At 48.0% G+C, this 20,724-nt stretch overlaps 1 protein-coding gene across 1 annotated transcript in view; it reads left to right on the top strand.

Moving 5' to 3' along the window:
• LOC142791329 (solute carrier organic anion transporter family member 4A1-like) overlaps positions 1 to 20,724 on the top strand; it is a 41,269-nt gene that overhangs the window by 4,789 nt on the left and 15,756 nt on the right. The window contains exons 2-4 of the mRNA XM_075885482.1: positions 8,596 to 8,720; positions 10,298 to 10,397; positions 11,636 to 11,757. Coding sequence (XP_075741597.1) covers positions 8,596 to 8,720; positions 10,298 to 10,397; positions 11,636 to 11,757 — 347 coding nt within the window. The remainder of the gene's footprint in view (positions 1 to 8,595; positions 8,721 to 10,297; positions 10,398 to 11,635; positions 11,758 to 20,724) is intronic.

Here is a 20,724-nt window from a genome sequence, read left to right as displayed (position 1 = left end):
GAAGACGAACAAGGTGAGTGGAAAAGTCGCGAGAAAAAACGACGATATCGTCTAGGTAGCAAAGGCACGTGTTCCACTTGTAGCCGCGAAGGATTGTGTCCATCATCCGTTCGAAGGTAGCTGGGGCGTTGCAGAGTCCAAACGGCATGACGTTAAACTCATACAGCCCATCAGGTGTTACAAATGCAGTCTTCGATCGGTCAGGATCAGCCATTGGAACTTGCCAATATCCTGAGCGTAAATCTAAGGAGGAGAAATATTCTGCCCCTTGCAAGCAATCGAGAGCGTCGTCGATGCGTGGCAACGGGTACACATCCTTCCGAGTTATCTTATTGAGCCGGCGGTAGTCGACACAGAATCGGATAGACCCATCCTTTTTGCGCACAAGTACAACAGGGGATGACCAAGGGCTCTGCGATGGCTGGATGACACCACGCTTGAGCATATCGTCGACTTGTTCGTTGATAATATGGCGCTCTTCCGCTGAAACTCGATATGGTCGTTGGCGTAAGGGAGCATGAGTACCGATGTCAATGTGGTGCGTGATGTTCGCTGTGCGACCCAAAGATGGTTGAGCGCAATCGAAGACAGAACGGAACTCTCGAAGAAGGCACAAGAGTTCGCTTCTTTGTGTCGGCGATAGCTCAGCGGCAACAGAGGGCTGGAATGAGTCTGGCGCGGGCACTGTGGCCACAGGTGGCGTCATAGCATTGAGCTGGAGGTGAGGTGCGTGTTCGGCGAACTCTAGAGGGCGCAAGAGGTCAACGTCTTGTATGTTACCCAAACATTCTCCGCGAAGTAAGGTAACTGGCGACGATAGCGAGTTCGCGACGAGCATGGCGGTAGCACCGGATTCCACGGTGAGTACGGCAAAGGGCAGGTGTAGGCTACGGCGGCGGGTAAATACGTCAGACGGAGTGAACAAAACAGTTCCGGCTGGAGCGGCCGTACAGGTCAGGGCTACAAGGGCGGATGTTCTCGGTGCTATTTCCGTGTCTGCAACAACGACAAGTTTGTAAGGTTCAGGAAGAGAATCCACAAAACAAGAGGTTGGCAGCGGTGTAAGGGCAACTTCTGCACGTGAGCAATCTATGATGGCCCGATGACGCGAAAGAAAGTCCCATCCAAGAATGACTTCGTGGGAGCAGGATGCCAGCACAAAAAATTCAATGGCATAAAGTTCACCTTGGATAATGACACGTGCAGTGCACACAGCTGTAGGTTCTATGCACTGCGAGTTGGCCGTGTGGAGCATCAGGCCCGAAAGAGGTGTCGTCACCTTTTTCAACTTGCGGCATAAGGGCTCACAGATTATGGAAACGGCGGCCCCTGTGTCGATAAGCGCTTGTGCGGCGGTCCCTTCAACATTGACGTCAATAACGTTTTGCGGTGAGAAAGATGGAGGCCTTAAGCAGTTCGAATTGTATGCAGCTGTTGCCTCCGGAGCTGCAGCGATCAGTTTCCCTCTTCCGTAGCAGGTCGGCGACGCATAGGTGACAGGGAGCGTCGTCGTGGCGATGGTGACCGTTGGTTTGCGTAGGGTCGAGGACCGTCAGTGGTGTACCTTGATGGCGTCCTAGACGACGACGCCATTGGCCGGCCCACGGCGTCGACTGGAGGGGGATCTCGGCGACAGTGGCGGGCGACGTGTCCAGCGATACCGCAGGTGAAACAGATGGGCCTATTATCTGGCGTCCTCCAAGCGTCTGAACGACGATAAAATGGAGCTGGAGATCTCGCGTAAGGATACGGCGCCGCAATTGGGGTTGTAGGCACGACATAGGGTGGCGTGGCAGGTTGAGCATACGGCATACGCTGTTGCGTAGGCCGAGCAGCGACGGCGGCGTACGTGAGAGGCGTTGTGACTGGTGGTTGCTGATGCACCGGCGGAAGGGCTTCAGCGACTTGGGTCCGAATGACGTGTTGGAGGTCCGGTGCCAAAGCTTGCGTGGGCTCATGTGTCAGTGGCAGCAGTGACAGCTGGCGCGCTACCTCTTCGCGGACGAAGTCCTTGATTGTCGAAAGCAGCGGCTGCTGGTCGGTAGGATGGGCAGCCAGGTGCAAGCTTGCGAGCGTGTCTGGCGTCGTGATGGCTTGACGAGCAATTGCGCGCTGCCTACGCAATTCATCGAAGCTTTGACAGAGGGAAACGAGGACAGCAATGGTGGGGGGATTTCTCGCGAGCAACATCTGAAAGGCACCGTCGTCAATGCCTTTCAATATGTGCTTGATTTTTTCTTCCTCAGGCATGGTAGAGTTGATGCGGTTGCATAGATGCAACACATCTTCAATGTAGCCCGTGTAGGTCTCGCCTGGTTGCTGTGCACGGTGACGTAAACGGTGCTCGGCTTGAAGCTTGCGTGCCGCAGGTCGTCCAAAGACGTCCGTAATAGCCGTCTTGAATGCAGACCACGTAGTAATGTCAGCTGCGTGGTTATTAAACCACAGCTGCGCGGTGTCCGCAAGGTAGAATGTGACGTAGCCAAGCTTGCTTGGGTCGTCCCATTTGTTACTTGCACCGACTTTGTCGTACCTCGCCAACCAATCTTCGACGTGCGACTCAGTGGAGCCCGTGAAGATAGGAGGGTCACGTTGAGGATACACGGCACCGCAAGTGACATGGACGGTCGAAGGTCCCACCTGGAGAGGCGTCTCGGTGGCCATGTTCGTGTCACGTAGAGGGGGAAGCTTACGGGAGCGAAGTTCCAGGTTTGTACGGGAGTCCACACACCTCCACCAGATGTCACGCAGTTTATTCACGTACAGACCTACTGGAAGGCCGAGGAACGCCAGAAGAGCGAGGAACGCCAACAGGCCGAAAATACAAAACAAACGCAAGCTCGGGTCGCGCGTGCACCAACGCTGTGGCTTGCCGTTTCATGCTGCTTCTTCGTCGTTCGCATAGTTCCCTACAAGAGGTTTTTCTTGACAAGAAGAGTACCAGAATCTTGGAAGTATGCTAACATCATCTTAATACATAAGAAATTATATGACAAGGACTTGAAGAATTACATGCCGATCAGCTTGCTCTCCGTAGTATACAAGCTATTTACAAAGGTAATAGATAACAGAATCAAGACAACATTAGAATTCAATCAACCAAAGGAACAAGCAGGATTTCGAACCGGCTACTCAACAATCGACCACACTCATACTATATATCTTGTAATAGAGAAGTGCTCAGAATATAGCCAACCACTATACATAACCTTCATAGATTACGAGAAGGCGTTTGATTCAGTAGAAATATAAGCAGTTATGCAGACACTGCGGAATCAGGGTGTCGACGAAGCATATATAAAAATCCTGGAAAAAATTCACAAACGATCAATGGTTACCGCTGTTCTTCATAAAAAAAGCAACAGAATACCAATCAAGAAGGGCGCAAGGCAAGTGGGTACGATCTGGACAATGCTATTTATCGCATGCTTCCAGGAAGTTTTCAGAGGCCTTGAATTGCAACAGATAGGCATAAAAGTTGTTAGAGAGTACCTTAGTAACCTGCGCTTCGTCGATGGCATTGCGTTGCTGAGTAACTCAGGGGGCGAATCGCAACTCATGATTACGGAGTTAGACAAGGAGAGCAGAAAGGTAGGCTTTAAAATTGAGCTACAGAAAACGAATTTATGTACAACCTCGGTAGAGAGCAGTGCTTCGAGATATGTAATAGTGTCTAAAAGGCTATGTCTACTCAGGACAGGTAATAACCACGGAGCCGAACCACAGGATTGAAGTCACTAGAAGAATAATAATGGGGTGGAGCACAATTGGCAAGCACTCCCAAATCATGACAGTTATATTCCACTATTCCTCAAGAGGGAGGCATATAACAGCTGCATCTCACCGGTACCTAGCTACAGAGCAGAGACCTGGAGACTTACGAAAAGGGTTCAGCCTAAATTGAGAACAACACAGTGAGCGATGGAAAGGAAATTGGTAGGTGTAACCTTAAGAGACAAGAAGAGAGCAGAGGGAATCAGGTAACTAACCGGGGTTAAGGATATCATAGTTGAAATCAAGAAGAGGAAATGGAAATGAGCCAGGCATGCAGCGCGTAGACGGGATAACAGCTGCTCATTAAGGGCAACTAACTGGATTCCCGGAGAAGGCAAGCGGGTTAGGGGGAGACAGAAGGTTAGGGGGGCAAATAAGAAGTTTGCGGGTGTAAAATGGCAACAGTGAGCACAGGACTGAGTTGACTGGCGTAACATAGGAGATGCCTTTGTCCTGCAGTGGACGTAGTCAGACTGATGATGATGATGATTAAAATGATTATATATATCCTCGCTAAAGACACTACAACACAACAGACAGCAACAGCTAAAAAGTTGCGCAATTTCTAAAATATTCACACCTTTCAAGAGCTGAACACCGTACATTCTGTCGTATAACCGACGCACGATGCAGGTACTACAGACAACTTGGAGCATAACTATAGTCGAAATGCCGCAATTCTGGTCTGCAAGGTAACTGTGTGTCTGCTGACTGCTGTGCTATATGCAAGCAATTACAGAAGCTAGTTGCGTGGCTATACGCGGATTTTTTTTTACGCAGTTAGTTGTCGGGGGTGCACGAGAGCAATGTGTCGAGGGTAAGGCAGCTCTTACAGAAAAGACAGACTTATTACGCTAGGGTTGGCAAACAAACCACGTATCGGGAAAACGTTGCCGTTTGGGCTGGAATGGTGCAATAATTACGACGCAGCGCTGGGGCCACGTTCTGCTTTCCAATAAACATTCGTGACCATCGCTCATATTTTCCCAACAGCGAGGGAAAAGAGATAAAGAAGTCCGTAAGAGCGGAAGGATAGAGAATAAAACGAGGAAATCGCAGGGAGAGGGGAAGGGGAGCTGCGAGAGATGGCCAGTACGTTGGTCGGATATATGAGGCTTTAGAACGCGATTGTGACAATATAGGACCATCTTACTAATTTTGATCTTGCACTATGTCGAATAAGGCAAGGGGGATCACAGGTGAAGTTTATTTCTACTATACTTCTGTGATTTTCCCGAGAAAACAATTTCTCAAGCAGTCTCCCTGGCCGCTTGTTACGTATAAATTCTGAACGTGATGCTGTCGGCTGTTGTTCAAAAGGAGCCATGTTAACTTGTGAAATATAAATGTGAAGTAGGAGCTTTTTATCTACGCCTTGACTGCGTTGTTTCCAAGTTTCTGTCCTAAAATAAAAAAAGAAGAAACCGAGAGTCACGGGGATTCAACGAAAGTGAAAGTGGTTCAGGGGTAGAAAAAGAAAATATTAAAAAAGGTCAGAGCTTTGCCGCAAAGGCGAAGCAGTGAACGCGATAGCAACTGATCGGAGGTAACGCGCAGAATAGAAAGCAGATCAAAACATGCTCCACGTTTCCCACTCACAAATGACGCACGAAACGTACTCACAGGTAGAGATGCACGCGAATAAGCGTCTCAGTTGTTACTTCCCTGTGTCTGAAAAGCACACACTTTTCGCAAATGGAGACTACAATGATTGCAGTGACTTTTGTGCGCGTGGTAACTACAACAGAATCGTTCCAGGTAGAGCCCGAGGCCACCAGCGAAGACGTACGATCCACCCCTCCTCCCTACCATAGAGAAGGACGTGCGAGAGAGCGTAGCTCTCCTTCTCCAAGCGGGGCAAAGTACGCGTGGGAGATAAGAGCGTGTGCCGCCGCGTGATGTGGCGATGCGCGCTCACGAACTTCAACGTTTTTTACCAGACTTTGAAGCTCGCCATTCAAGCAGAACAGTCGAAGACAACTGGACAATCTTCAAAAACAAAATAGGGGAGCTAGCAAGAAAATTCATACCTACAACTACATTTTGTACGTCTTCCCAGAAACCATGGTTCTCAAAAACCTTCAAAAGACTAGAAAATAAGAAAAAACGGTTATTTCGCGCTGCCAAGTTAAAACAGAGTGCTCACAACTGGGAAAAATACTATGCGGCTGAAAAAACATACTTGCTCGCCTTACGCAGCGCCAGGCGCTCGTTTTTTCACACAGATTTACCCAAGATACTTACTAATGACCCCAGAAAGTTTTGGAAAATAATTAATCCACAGGAAACGCGCAGCATTACACTGAAAAGTGAAGTGGGCGACGTTATCGGTAATTTTGAGAGCGCTGAGCTATTCAATACTGCTTTTTCATCTGTGTTTACCCACGAAACCCCTATACCATTCCCTGTGTTACCAATTTGTGTACCGTCTTCTATGTCGCGTATAACTTTTATGCCAGACGGTATAATGTCTGTCATTGAAAAATTGAAACTGTCCTCTTCAGCAGGTGTGGATGGAATCAATTCGAAAATTCTTAAAAACACTAAATGTATTTCTTCAGTGATTATGTCGCTAATATTTTCACAGTCACTTCACACCGGCCACTTACCAGCCGACTGGAGGACGGGGAAGGTCACTCCGGTTTTCAAATCAGGTAACAAAGACAGCCCTCTAAACTATCGCCCCATTTCTTTAACAAGCGTACCCTGTAAAATCATAGAGCACGTCATCTTTTCCCAAATCATTCATTTTCTTGACGGCAATAACTTCTTCCACCCCGCACAGCATGGTTTTCACAAAGGTTATTCTTGCGAAACCCAATTAGCCCTTTTTGTTCAGGATTTGCATGCCAATCTTGACATTAATCTGCAGACGGACGCCATCTTTTTAGATTTCTCGAAAGCATTCGATACTGTACCCCATAAGCGGCTCTTAATGAAACTTAGATCCTTAAATATACATCATGACATAGTAAATTGGATTGAGGAATTTCTAACTAACCGCTCGCAGTTTGTCTCCGTCGATGAAGTACACTCTAGTCCCGTTCCAGTAGCGTCAGGTGTCCCCCAAGGCTCCGTACTCGGGCCCCTTCTCTTCCTGATTTACATAAACGACCTAGTTTCATGTGTCTCCTCTTGTATCCGTTTGTTCGCCGACGACTGCGTAATATATCAACCAATTACCAACCCCACTGATCAAGCCGCTGTCCAAGATGACCTAAACCACGTGCAAGAATGGTGTGACCTGTGGCTCATGAAACTTAATCCCAACAAATGCAAGATCGTTTCATTTCACCGCCGCCACAACCCCCTTCTGTTCCCTTATGTAATTGCTAGCGTTACCCTCGAACACGTGCAGTCATACAAGTATCTCGGTGTCACCATATGTAATGATCTAAACTGGTGCACGCATATTACTAACATTATATCATCAGCGAACAAATCTCTGGGTTTCCTGAAACGTAACCTCCGGCACGCACCTAAAACTGTCAAGCTACAGGCCTACAAGTCCCTCATCAGATCCAAATTAGAATACGCATCCGCAGTCTGGAGCCCACACCAAGCCTATCTGATCGACTCACTCGAGGCAGTTCAAAACCGTGCCATCAGGTTCATTCATTCTTCATATTCCTACAATACAAGTGTAACATCACTCAAAAAAGAATCGGCTATTTTAAACCTTGACATTCGCCGCCGCATCTCTAGTCTCAGCCTTTTTCATAAGTTTTTTTACAGCACCCTTCATCATCCCTACATCGCCCCACCGGCCCGCATATCTCACCGCACGTGTCATTCGCTTCAAGTTGCCCGGCCGAGGATTAAGACGACCACCTTTTCTATGTCGCCCCGCAGCGGTGGTCTAGTGGCTAAGGCACTCGGCTGCTGACCCGCAGGTTGCGGGTTCAAATCCCGGCTGCGGCGGCTGCATTTCCGATGGAGGCGGAAATGTTGTAGGCCCGTGTGCTCAGATTTGGGTGCACGTTAAAGAACCCCAGGTGGTCGAAATTTCCGGAGCCCTCCACTACGGCGTCTCTCATAATCATATAGTGGTTTTGGGACGTTAAACCCCACATATCAATCAAATCACCTTTTCTATGTCCTTCTTTGTTCGGACAGCAAAAGACTGGAACGACCTTCCCCATGATGTCGTCACCACTGAATGCTCATCATCATTTTTTAATTGATTATGTGTCCACTTTTCGTGATAAAAATTTGTGGCAACAAAAAAAAATTATATGTTAACCCACCCCTTATGTAATACCCCCTCGAGGGGTCTTTAATGAAAATAAAGTTATGTTATGTTATTGCCCCAACTTGCTGATAATGCTCAAAACACAATACCCCCCCCCCCCCCCCTCCGAGATGTGCGTCAGCAGCGGTAAGTGGTACAAATAAATAGCTTGCCGTTTGAATGGTGAAGGACGTGCTTCTCGGCGGTGGCTCAGCGGTTAACGCCTCGCACTCACGATTCAGTGGACCCAAGTACGAATGCACGCACCGGAGTGTTTTTCTGGGTTTTCTTTCTTTCTTGCATTTTCACATATATAAATACGTATGCATATACGGTGAGCGACGGCGCCGTTGACGCCGGCGGCAAAATAGAGCCGAGAGTGCCCATATAATAGCTATTGCAATAAAAAGCATGCCTACAGTAAAGCATGTACTTCTCTCGAATAGCCGAATTAAGCTGTTACTTCCTTCATTACTCGCCTGTATGGACTGAGCGTCGTTCGAGGACACTGAGTAGAGCTGCGACGCAGCAGAGGAGGCTTCAGGATCTTAGGTAATCACAAAAAAATTCCGTACTTTTGATTTGTGCAGGAACTACCGCTTCATTTTGATGGCCGGACAGCTCATCAGCGGACTCGGCGCCACTCCCATAAACACGGTGACCATCGCGTACTTGGACGAGAACCTGCCTAGGCGTCAGTCCAGCCTCTACATAGGTGCATTCATTTCTGTGTATGCTCAAGACATTATGCATAGGAATTTTTTAAGGGGCGAAGCTCCTTATAGCGGCACCCGTTCGATCCCGTATCCGTTGTAGTGTGTAACAAGTATAACAATTTGACCTCCAAAGTGGTGCCGGTATGAGATTTCTTCTTTGCGTTCTTGAACAATAAAAATAGTGCTCAATATACATGCCAATGCCTGCTAATGGGGAATGAGAGACAGGAGCATTCGGCTTTTAGTCAACGCGCACGCTGCGATCCCCATTAGCAGCCATTAGCATGTACATTGAGCACTATCTGACAAGAAAGGGTTGCTACGTTATACTTGCTGGGCGTAACCTGCTTGGTTTTAGAAAGGTTTAGCGAGCGTTGGGCCGCAGTGCCATGAATACAGTGAACTAGCATATACCATGAACTCGAGGTAGTTAAAAGTGGGAAGTAGACCTGAAGCGCAAGGCGTAAGAGAGTGTGCGTGTGCCACCTCTCATTTAGTCCTTGGAATGTCCGCTGGATAGCGGTGCTTCTATATGGGGAATATATGATGAAAAGATGCGAGATGGTGGTACTTGGAGTGTTGAATAGATGGACGAACGGACACAGAGACAGATGCATGGATGGACGCATGAACGGACGCAGGGGTGGATGCATGAACGAACGCAGGGACGGACACACGGACGGGCGGATGAACGCATGGACGGTCACACAGTCGGACGTATGAACAGATGCAAGCAAGAACGAATGGACGGATGAATGCTTCGCCCCACTTTCCTTCATTCACTCTGTAGATATGCTGCCAATTTTTCTTGTTCTAAAATTACCGCGGAGGGAAAGGTTCAATCGATATGTGAACACCAGAGGTGTAACCGTGTTGGTCAAACTGTTTTGAACATTTCCAAGTCCGATATATATAGCTTTGCGTTACTTAACATTGCTTAAATGCTTGGCAATCTGCATTTGTGGTTGCGGTACTTATAGAGCTCACTGTCCAGCGTTGAGTTCGGCCCTCAACGCATTACAGTGAGCTCTTTTGCCACTGTTCTGATTTTGCGAGGTTTTCGCTGTAGCTTGCTCAATCTCATATCAGTCTGTTAGCATTACATTCGTGGCGAAACATGGCGTACGATGCACTTCCACGCAGCGGGACATATCTTCGTTTGTCGTCCACCACAGTGCCACTGTTGCGAATTCCCTTTCCAGTCGGCAAGTCCTGGGAGTGGTGTTGCGTTTGAATGAAGGTCCAGAAACTTCAAATAATTAGTAAATCATGCCATGTAACTTGATCTTTTCTGTACAGCTCAGTCTCATTTTCCACCACGATGACTTGACAGAGCGTCTTGAAGTAGATCATGTGTTATTTCGCGATGCTTTGGTACTAACAACAATTAGCTTGGTCCTCTGCCGAGACTTCGTCTCTGTTCGAAACCAGCACCGACAGCGGAATGTCTGCGAAACTAGCTCTTAAAGCTATCACCTTGAATTCCTAGACTTGACGAAACGACTAATACTTATAGTTTGTTTAGCGCTGTTCGTTCCAAAAATATTAACGCCTGACTGTCATGTCATGTGCGCAGGCATCTTCAACAGCATGACGATTGTCGGGCCTGCCGTCGGCTTCATCGTGGGTGGTTACACACTCACCTACTACGTCGATATATCTACTGACGTCTCGAGGTATGTATGCGCCACCCCTGACTTGTAAAATATAAGAAGTGACGACTTGTGAGGATTATTCGTTTGACTTGAATATGCAACGAAAAAATGTGGCGACTAGAGAAATCGCGTACCCGTGTGAGAGCTCAAAGCATATGTCATCTCTGTCATCGCTGCACTTGAAATGTACCAGTTATGTCAATGCTTGGCATTTGCTGTGACTGCTTGTTCGATATGTCCTGAGATTACAAGTTTTGGCTCTTGGATTCTTCCTATTAAGACAAATTTAATGCAGTTTCTTGTGACTTTGAGACGTTCATGGTAATTTCTAAGCCCCTACGTCCGACAGGACGTATTTAGTGACAATTTACGGAGTGCGAAATTTCCTTGCAGATGGCTTATAAGTCGACAGAGGAGCGCTGCGTCAAAAGTGCATCATCTAAATAACCAACCTTTATGCGAGGAAAAAAGTTGATGGCAGGCAGCAATATAGTGTTATGTAACAATATAGAATAATCAGTATATAATTTAGGCCTTTTACTTGCCAAAACCGCGATATGTCTGAGGTCACCGTAACTGAGGCCTACGGAAATTTCGGCCTTTTGGTATGCTTTGTGCCTGCACCGACATTTTGTGGTACACGGGATTGAAATCATTTCGTCTCTATGAAAATGTGACCACCGCGACCGGGAACGAGCCCGCAGCCTTCGCAATAGCATCAAAGCACCGCGACCAGGTACATTACCTACCACCACAGCGGACTACACCCAAATATGAGGGCGCCGGAGCATTGGTGGAACTCTTTGCCTAACGACAAAGCTTGCTTCGCTAAGGAGCACAGCATTCTATAACGCTGTACCGTTGAACAAAATGAAGGTGCTGCATAATTGTATAATGTCAATAGGGCAAGTTTTGCTAGGGTTAATTTTCTGAGTACACGCACTTCGGCTTCATCATCAGCCTTTATCGATGTCACACACAGGTGAAGCAACCAGAGGATGGTTGCTAACTAAGAACCACCGATTAAAGCACGACAAAAATTTTACTTTTCAAGCGCACGAGTTATCAGAGAACTGAAGAACGACACGTGCATGGGCAAGTGTCCGCGTCGTTCTTCCGTCCCTTGGTAACTTGTATGACAGTAAAGAAATACGGATTACGAACACGCCCAAGTTTCTGCACTTTTGAGATAAATGCATTTAGTGCGAAATTCCCACAATCAATACTGGACTAGAACCGCATCATTTGCCTATTTATAGCATGGGCCTTACTTCCAAGAGCCCTGCGTGGGTCGGCGCGTGGTGGCTCGGTTCCGTAGTGACCGCTGTCTTGGGCCTCACCCTCGGCGTGATGACCTGCTCGTTACCGAAGTATCTTCCTGGTAAGGAATTGCAGTTGCGTGGGTCAACGTAAAACACACATTGCAAGTGGTGCTTCTTCAGCTAGTGTCACGAACAAGGTGTGCTTTTGGCGTAATTGGTGAAGGTAAGACTAAGGCACAGCGACTTCAAACGGGAGCTTACTCGTGACAGAAGTGTACTGAAAAATATTGGTTATTTTATAAGCCTTCTTGCATCGCATGATGCACTGAATCCCATAATCGAGTTTAAGGGCGTTAATTTTTATGATAAAGGAACATGTGGTTCTGTGGGTCTTCATGCTGCTGTGCGACGGAATTTACTTCCGGGTGCGCAGTCGCGGTCCTACTTTCAGTTCGGTTTTTTACACCGAGTTCACATTTCAAGTCGTGTTATATAGTGAGTGTTAGGAAGTAATCTACGGCCGGCTCGCTCACAAATGATCTCGTGGAGACCGTACATACCCCACTGCATAAAAGCGGTTCAAAAGGCTTATACAGAGACGTTGCGTAGTTACGAAATGGACGTGTGTTAAGAAACGAACATGCGAAGCAACTTTACTTTCGGTCACTTTTTCTCTGTACGAGTAATAGTCGCTTCTGATATTCGCTAAGAAGGGATAGTGCTGCTGATGTTCGCTCAGGAGATAGTGCTGCTGAATAGCAGCATGTAGAGCATTAGGTTTAACGTAGCAGTGCGCACCTTCTGTGCAACACTCGACGCTGTGAGGCATTTTCAGCATATTAGGGAAGAAATACTAGCTGTAAAACCGTATGTCAATTGATGCCTTACCATTTCTTGGTCACTGTCTTTGCGACAGCACTATTAGGCTTTGCACTCGTATGTAATGCGTTAGTATACACTCTTACTTTCTAGATACCATCGAAGTCAAGAGCAAAGGCGGAAGCATGCCAAACGATCCGGTCGACAGAGACGCCGGTGTAGCGATGTTTACCTGCGAAATGACCTTGCATCGCTGCTCACGATCTGCAATATCGCTATCGGTTTTAAAACGGGCGTTGTCTTGCAGAAATGGCACACTTGAAACATCACTTTATTCAATGCGAAATAATTTTACGTCACAAGGAAAATGTACTCAACGTTTGTCACACCGCCGCAAGCGGTGATGTCAACATATTCAGGCTCGCGCCATTCCATCGGCTCGAAACGTCACAAAATGTCATCACTCCGGCTGCCGCATCGTCGCATCGCACGCCGCATTGCACAGAAAATCGCACCGTCAGACTCAAGCTTTAGGCTGCGCTCACATTTGAGAGCTAAAGAAGAAAACGAAAACGCCAGAGCAGCCGGAAACCCCAACCGTGCACATGGAAGATGTTCACATTCATTCTGCCCCATCCAGCCGCCGCTGCCGTTGATACCATGACAAATAATTCGATTTCGCCTGCTTTCTGAGCACTAAAGTTCGTATCAAATTTATGTATTCACGCAAAGTAGTGAAAAGAAACAGCTCGCACTTTTATAAACCTTGGTTCCGGAAACAAGGCAACAGAAACGACACGAGCGATCGCTCCGGCAGCGGCGGTGGCGCATTCAGCTGGCTGTATGCAAACGCGAGAGACGTTGGGGCATGCCGACTCGCTGCCACGGCACCTTCTGCCTCCAGAGTTCTCGGTGATCTTAATCCAAGTCAGGCCCTTGATGAGCGCGTCCTCGTTGAGGACATTAAGCTTCGTCGTGCTGCACGGGTAGTTTTCGATATGAGTCGATGCGAGCCACCACCGACGCCTGTGCCGTCATGTTGAATCTGCGGCCAGCTGGTTAGGTCATGTGGTTTGATCTAGCGCAGGCAAGGCTGTGAAGAAGAAACCGGATCCGGTATTGCGTTGCGGGAAAATCGTGCTCGGACCAATTTTTGCGCGTGGCTTGGTTTTCCGGCTGCTTTGGTGGTGAAAAGAGCCAGTTTCCAAGGAGTTTCGCTGGTTTCGCTCTCTTTGCGGCCGAGTGTGAACGCGCCTTTACGCTGTCCTTCCGTTCGCACCGCTCCCGTCGCCGCATGTGTTGGAGCCGTGTCAAGTAGCTCACGCCCTCCAGCAGTGCGCGATGACGTCTCTCTCCCTCGCGTGTCACGCGCTCAACACGTGTCACTTCTCTCTCGCTTCACTCTTTCTACTATCGCAAGGATCGAGTCCACTCCTCACGTGAACATAATCTTACCAACACCGGCTAAATTTAGTCGGTGGTGGTGGTGAAACATTTAATAACCAATAAATGGTTACAGAGAGGTGATTGGGTTGGGGCCTTATTGGCCCGCTACCCTCACTGCACTTGGTTAGACCCCTATTCCGGAGCTCTAATGGTAAGCAACGCCGCCCGCGCCCATTGAACGAGGGTTTTTTGGGCCTTCAGATTTTGACAGCCAAGCAGGGTTGCCTCCCAGTCCTCTCTCGTGGGGTTGGGGTTGGGGGGGATAGATGGACTGGACTGGCATGCCCAGACGATATGGAAGGTGTCAGCCACCTCACCACAGAACTGGCACGTGCCATCAAATGATGAATTGAAATGTTTTAGCACCGCCGGGCACAGTATGGTATTGGTAAACAGTTTTAAAAAAAGGCGCTCGTCAGCCCGATGCAGTCCCTTACAAGGGTCTGGATAGCACCGGTGCTCCTCCTCGTAGTAATTGGTAATATCTTTGAGTGAGAGGGCCGAGTTGTCTGATTGGGAGTAGGCTTCCAAAGACAGGGAGACAGCCCGGGAAGAGAGTGCGCGGGCGGCCTGATCGGCCTGTTCGTTACCCCTGAGTCCTTGGTGACCGGGTGCCCAAACCAGATTTCGTGGAGTTGGATTAACGTATAGGAAGCTAGGTTCCAGTATGCGCTGAGCAAGCGGTGAAGCCCACCCTAGCTGATAGTTCCGACAGGCCCCTCATGAGTCGGTGATATGTTTAGAAGAGGGATAGGTCAGAGCCAGAGCGATGGCAATCTCCTCCGCGTGTGTTGCGCTGTAGGCTTTGAAAGTGAGCCCGTTTACGTTGTTTGTGTTGTGTATGACTACGGCCTTATACCACCCCCCACGGTGCGGGCCGGTAACGTCCACGTAGCACACGTGTTCCTCTTGACCAAAGTGTCGCTGCAACACTTCCGCGCGCGTCTGGCGGCGACCACTGTGGTTTTCTTTGAACATGTGGCGGGGAAGAGTCGGACCCGGAGGGTGCGTCTCCAAGGTTCTGGCACTCTCACCCTTTCCTCAATATAGTAATCGTGTTTGATGTGTATTCAGTCCAAGAGGCCGCGACCGGAATGGGTCTGTGCAAGGCGCGTGTATTGGTTGACGAGGTGAGTTTCTCGAAGTTCCCGGCGGGTATTCACCACGCCTACGGCCAGTAGTTTCTGGTTGGACGAGGGGATAGGAAGGTTGAGGGCCCGCTTGATAACTTTACGGTGGATGACCTCAAGTTGATCATCCTCGTGTTTGCGTAGGTGCAAGTAGGGAGTCGAGTAGAGTGTTCTACTCGTTACGAAAGCATGAGCAAGCCGCATTGCATTCCTGCTTCGCAATCCGCCCCGCTTGTTGGAGACCTGGCGGACCATACGGCCCACCTAGTCTCCCATTGCGTGAAGTTTGACTATTGTGGTGTCGGCCTTGCGTTGGTGGTGTATGAAGATGCCAAGGACGCGCATATCCTTGGCCTCACGGATCGGTCCCGAGGGAAGACTGATATGTAGCTGAGTTGTGTCCTGAGGGGAGGGACGTACGTGCACAAATTCTGACTTAGCCGGGGCACACTGGAGTGCGCAGTAGGTTGCGTAGTCTTCGACTACAGTCGCTGCTGCTTGCAGACATGACTCCATAAGACCCAGGTTAACTTGCGTGGCCGAAATTGTGATATCATCCGCGTACAGTGCGTGATGTATCCCTGGTAGAGAAGCCAATTTGGGGGGAAGATGAACCATGGCTATATTAAATAGGAGGGGAGAGAGGACCACACCTTGAGGAGTTCTCCTCGAGCCGATGACGTAAGGCCCAATGTTCCTCATCTTGTATGCGTATGTAGGCTTGATGGTCTGTAAGAAACTGTCTGACATAATTGAATGCTTTATAACCACAGTTGGTCTGACTGAGGTGGTCAAGGATTACCCCATGCTTCACGTTGCCGAACGCCCCTTTAAGATCTAAGGCCACGGCTATCTTGTCATTGGGGGGGGGGGGGGCATTCAACAAGATCTAATATGTCATGGCGGAGCTGTAGAAGTATACCCTGTAGAAATATTTCTGTAGAAATATTTCTATTCAAGAGGGAGAGGAGTTTCTCCGTCCCAAATGCTATTGATATATTTAAGGAGCGTGGTGTAGGCTGCGTCGGAAAGATAGGCCAACAGTTTGACCATAACCTGGTCACGCTTAGGTGCAGTGCCACGCTTCATCTTGCGTAAGGCAGCCTGGAGGTCGTGGAGTTGGAATAGGGTGTCCAATTGCGTGTTCTTTTTGCCTGCGTAAGAGTATGCGGCTGTCCGGGGGTCCTTGGTGATGCACAGGCATCGGTCCCTGAGCGTTTGTGCCAGTTGTGTTGTCGTTCCTATAAAATTGTGCATGACCTTATGTAGTGACGTTGAGTTTCCGTGCGTGTTTGTGTTGTATCGATGAGAGCGTGAAACAGGCGCCACGTGTTGCGACCAGACATCTTGCGTGCAGCCGTGTTGCACCTGTAAACCCAGTTAGTGTCGGCTAGCTGAGCAGCATATTCCGCAGCTTGCTCCGTGATTTCTAGGATGCGTTTCTTGAGGCGTCTGTTATGTTTCTGTTTTTTTCCATCGTTTGGTGAGGCTGCGGCAGGCCTGCAAAAAATGGAGGAGGTGGTTGTCTACGTCAGTTTGAGTTTCCGTGAGCTGCATAAGCCGTTCGTGTTGTTTCAGTGTAGACGTCAGTGATTTAGACCAGGTGTCGTATCCCGACTGGAGAGGGTCAACGATAGGTAGAGAGGTGCGGAAATTTGTCCAGTCTGGGATAAGAGCTTGTGTAAGAGGGTGTTTTAAGGGATGCATGTACACGGTTGTGTTTAATACAGAATGATCACTACCGAGAGTGTCCTGTGTGTTCAGCCAGTCGGCATGGCGTATGTTGCGTGGAATTGTGAGGTTCGGGCAAGTATCTCGTTGAACAGAGTTGCCTACACGTGTTGGGCTAGCGGGGCCAGTGTGGAGGGTGAGTCCAAGTGTAGAAAGCAATTCCGCAAGTTGCCTTCCACGCGTGTCCTCTCGCGTGTAACCCCATAACCTGCTTGTGGCATTGAAGTCGCCGACGATCAGGAGGGGGTCCCTTCCTGCCACCTGCATAGCTTGTGTGAAAGTTTCGCTGAACGTGACGTCCTTAAGCTTTGGGGGACAGTAAATGTTTAAAATATTAACAGGTGGGTCATATCACCTTATGGGCAGCACCGGCACCATCGTGTATGGGAGAGGCGGTGTTGTGGGGAGTGTGAATTCCTGGGCAGTATATTGCTTGTGAACAAGTATACATGTCTCCGGGTTGTGTTCAAATGTAGTGTAATTAGTGAGTTTGACGTCCGTGCCGGGTCCCTGAAGCGCAAGCATGGCAACAAGGAACCTAAATGTCTCAAGATAGAGGTGAAAATGAGCCCACTTCTTGTGGTTCTTCAGACCTCTGCAGTTCCACTGTGTTAGTAACAACGGCTGAGCTGCTCTGGCTCGCGACCTAGGGTTGGGGGCCATGTTCGTAGATGAAGACTGGGGTTGTGTGAGATTACTCAGTTCACTAGCACCCTGTGCAGACGTGCTGGACTCTTCAGAAAAGTCAGACTCATTTGGAGTCACTATGTTGACCATAGCACGTTACTTCTTAAGTTAGAAATCTATGGTGTTCGAGGCACTCCCCTGGCTTTAATAAAATCATATTTAGCAGAACGATCACAATGTGTGTGTTTAGGTAACCATCACTCATCTTCATTGCCTGTCAGTAGAGGTGTCCCGCAGGGAAGTGTATTAGGGCCCCTTCTTTTCAATGTTTTTATAAATGATATTGTTAATATCAACAAGTCGGTAAAATTTATAATATATGCTGATGATGCCACGGTCTTGTTTTCCGGCGCAGATACAGATAGGTTGATAGAAAGTTGTAATCGTTTCTTTTGCAATATTACATCATGGTCACTATCAAATAAACTTAAAATTAACCCTAAGAAAACGAAGGTTATAATATTTAGAGCTAGAAATAAATTTCTGAACGTTAAACAAGATATTATTTGTGCAGATCAAAAAATAGATATTGTAGAAGAACACAAAATTCTCGGTGTAACATTTTCATCTCATCTAAGTTGGGACTCTCACGTAAGTCATTTATGCAAGAAACTTTCTTTTACAGCGGGAGCTCTGTCGCGTTGTCGAGAAATTCTCCCTACACAAAAAAAAGTCAGCATATATCAAGCACTGTTTCAATCACATATAAGTTACTGCAGTCTGGTTTGGCTTACTACAACTCAACGCAACATCAACAGAATATTGCTTTTGCAGAAGAAAGCTGTCCGTCACATTGCCAACACTGGTTATTTATCACCGACATCGACATATTTTCGCAAGTACAGTATAATTAAAATCCAATATATGTACGAGTTCCGTATCCTACGATCATTTTACATATGTTCTTCTTCATTTAAACAATTTATTGAGTTAACTGCTGCACTGCAACGCAACAGTCATGCTATCAATACTCGTAATGTAGGAGGATGGCTCATACCGCGCTTTCGCACTGACTATAAACTGCAGTCATTGAAATATAACCTCCCATGCATTCTTAAAAAGCATAATCATTTACATAAACCTGCGCTAAATACATTACGTGAAATATTTCTGAATTACTAATGTATTTCAATTATTTGTTAATGTTGTACTACATTTCACTGTATATTGTTGTATATGATTAGCTATCATGCTTTCTATTATTATATTGTGTTGATATTAGTGTTTCGTGTAGTTTACTGCTAGAATTACAGGTGTACTATTGCTTGTACTATTACAGGTGTACTATTGACTGTGTTCCTTGTACTTGTAGTATTAAAAATTTCTTTTCTGTAAATAAATTTTGGTATTCTGTTGGTCTTGTTCGTTGTTAGAGATGTGTTTTAGTCAAAAAATCATTCCCTGTTACGCTTACACAGATATTGTTATATGCTTTGTTTTTGTAAATATTTTTGTACAATGTGTGATATATCTTGTAATTTGGTGCAAATATTTTTACCGGTCACTTGTTGCCATGTCATTGGTCTTCTGGGCCCTAGTCAAGCTGTTTCATTACAGCTTTTAGCCCAGGAGACCATCCAGAATGTAATGTTTTCGTTTATTCTGGAAATAAAAGAAATAATAATAATAATAATAATGTTGAATTTTGAGGGGCGATTAACGTCCCTAATGGTCCCTACGTGCTTAAGGAAGCGTCGATTGTCTTGTATCCTCTTTTGGATAATGTGAGTTACAGATTGTGTCACCTGTGTGATGACAGTCTCCATCTGACGCGCTATGGTGTCGTGGATAATTTTGGGGAGGTCAGCCAATTGTGTTTCTATTGCATTGACCTGGGTCTCCATGGCCGGTACGCGACTCTCTACAGTAGTAGGAATCTCTCTGTCTGTTATATTTTCCTCTTCGTCGCTCAACGAGGGCAGAATAGTGGGATTGGTTCTGAGCGAGTCAATTCCACTCGTTAGTTTTCAGTTCTGAGATCGCAGAAGGGTGAGCTCATGCCTGAGTTTTTGTGTTTCGGTAATGCTTGTGGGAGAAGAAGGTGGAGGGGAGGGAGACGAGGCGACCTCCGCCCGATTGCCTAACTTGGGTTGGTTGCGAGCAGCGTTGCCAAATGGAGCGCCGAGAGCCGGTGATTCCGTCACGCCAGGTGGTAGCGTTGCCGTTGCTGCTTTGCCAGGGGTTGGCGCCTTGCCACTTGACTGGCGCTTCGGTTTTGTTGGGGTCCCCGATGTCCTGTACCCTGGTTGCTGAAGCCTGATGAATATTTCGGTGCATTCGCGGGAGCAGGTGAGGTGCGGACTCCCGCAAACTATGCACGTTGGGTTGCATTCGTGGGGGGGGGGGCATTCCCTCAGGACCAGCGCCCACGTTTTGGCCACAAAGGCTGCATCTTTCGGTGACCGGGTTGGGATAGATATCCGCCCGGTGCCCCAGTGCGCCACAGCGGTAGCACGCCGGCACTGTTTTCTTGTACTCCCTGACGAGAGTCTGTTCGGCGTTATAGTGGAGGAAACGTGGAACGTTCCTTCCCGCGAAAATCAACACAGCTACGTTGGAGTTCCCCAGCTTGCGCGGATGGACTAGTTCACCACCATGCCACTGTACACTATGTTTCAGGGACGTACTGGTTTCGAAATTGTGCACAGAAATCACGCCACTACGCACATCACCGGTGAGCTTCAGGTGACCGCGAAGCGGCAGTGGTCCTTTGCTGGTGTTGATTTGAAAGTCCGACAGCAGTTTCTGAACCACCTCGTTATTCTCCGTGCCACAAATGATGATGTTTTGCTCCCAATTGGAGGAAATGGTGATCTTATTTATGTGCTGCCTTCCGATGAGTTTGGAAATGGCAGCGCTGAGCTCACCTTGTTGAAACGCTGTCTTGAGGGCTACTGTGATGCGTGGCTTGAGCACGATCACGTAGTCGCCACGATAGATCCTGACCGTTGGTTTCGGCGTCCACTTGGAGACTAGTGAAGTCTTTTGTGGTGCTTTAGGTGATGGAGCGCGAGCGTCTCCAGTGGTTGGATTGTTGAGAGGAGTTTTCAGTGCAGACGCTCCTTCCGCGTTTCTTCGGCGGCGACGTCGTCCCTCGACGAGTTGAAAAATGTCGGCTTGCTCCGCCGAAATAGTGTATGGGCCATCGTCTGATTGATTTGTCGGCATATATGACCACGACAGAGTCGTAGGGTCGTAGCCACGTTGTTCAGGGAGCGCCATGTTGAGGAGTTGACCAAGGGGCATCTCCGCATCCGGCAGCGGCGGAGACAC

Source organism: Rhipicephalus microplus, chromosome 2, assembly GCF_043290135.1.
Source record: "Rhipicephalus microplus isolate Deutch F79 chromosome 2, USDA_Rmic, whole genome shotgun sequence".
NCBI lineage: Eukaryota > Metazoa > Arthropoda > Arachnida > Ixodida > Ixodidae > Rhipicephalus > Rhipicephalus microplus.
This window is presented reverse-complemented; position numbering and strand designations above follow the sequence as displayed.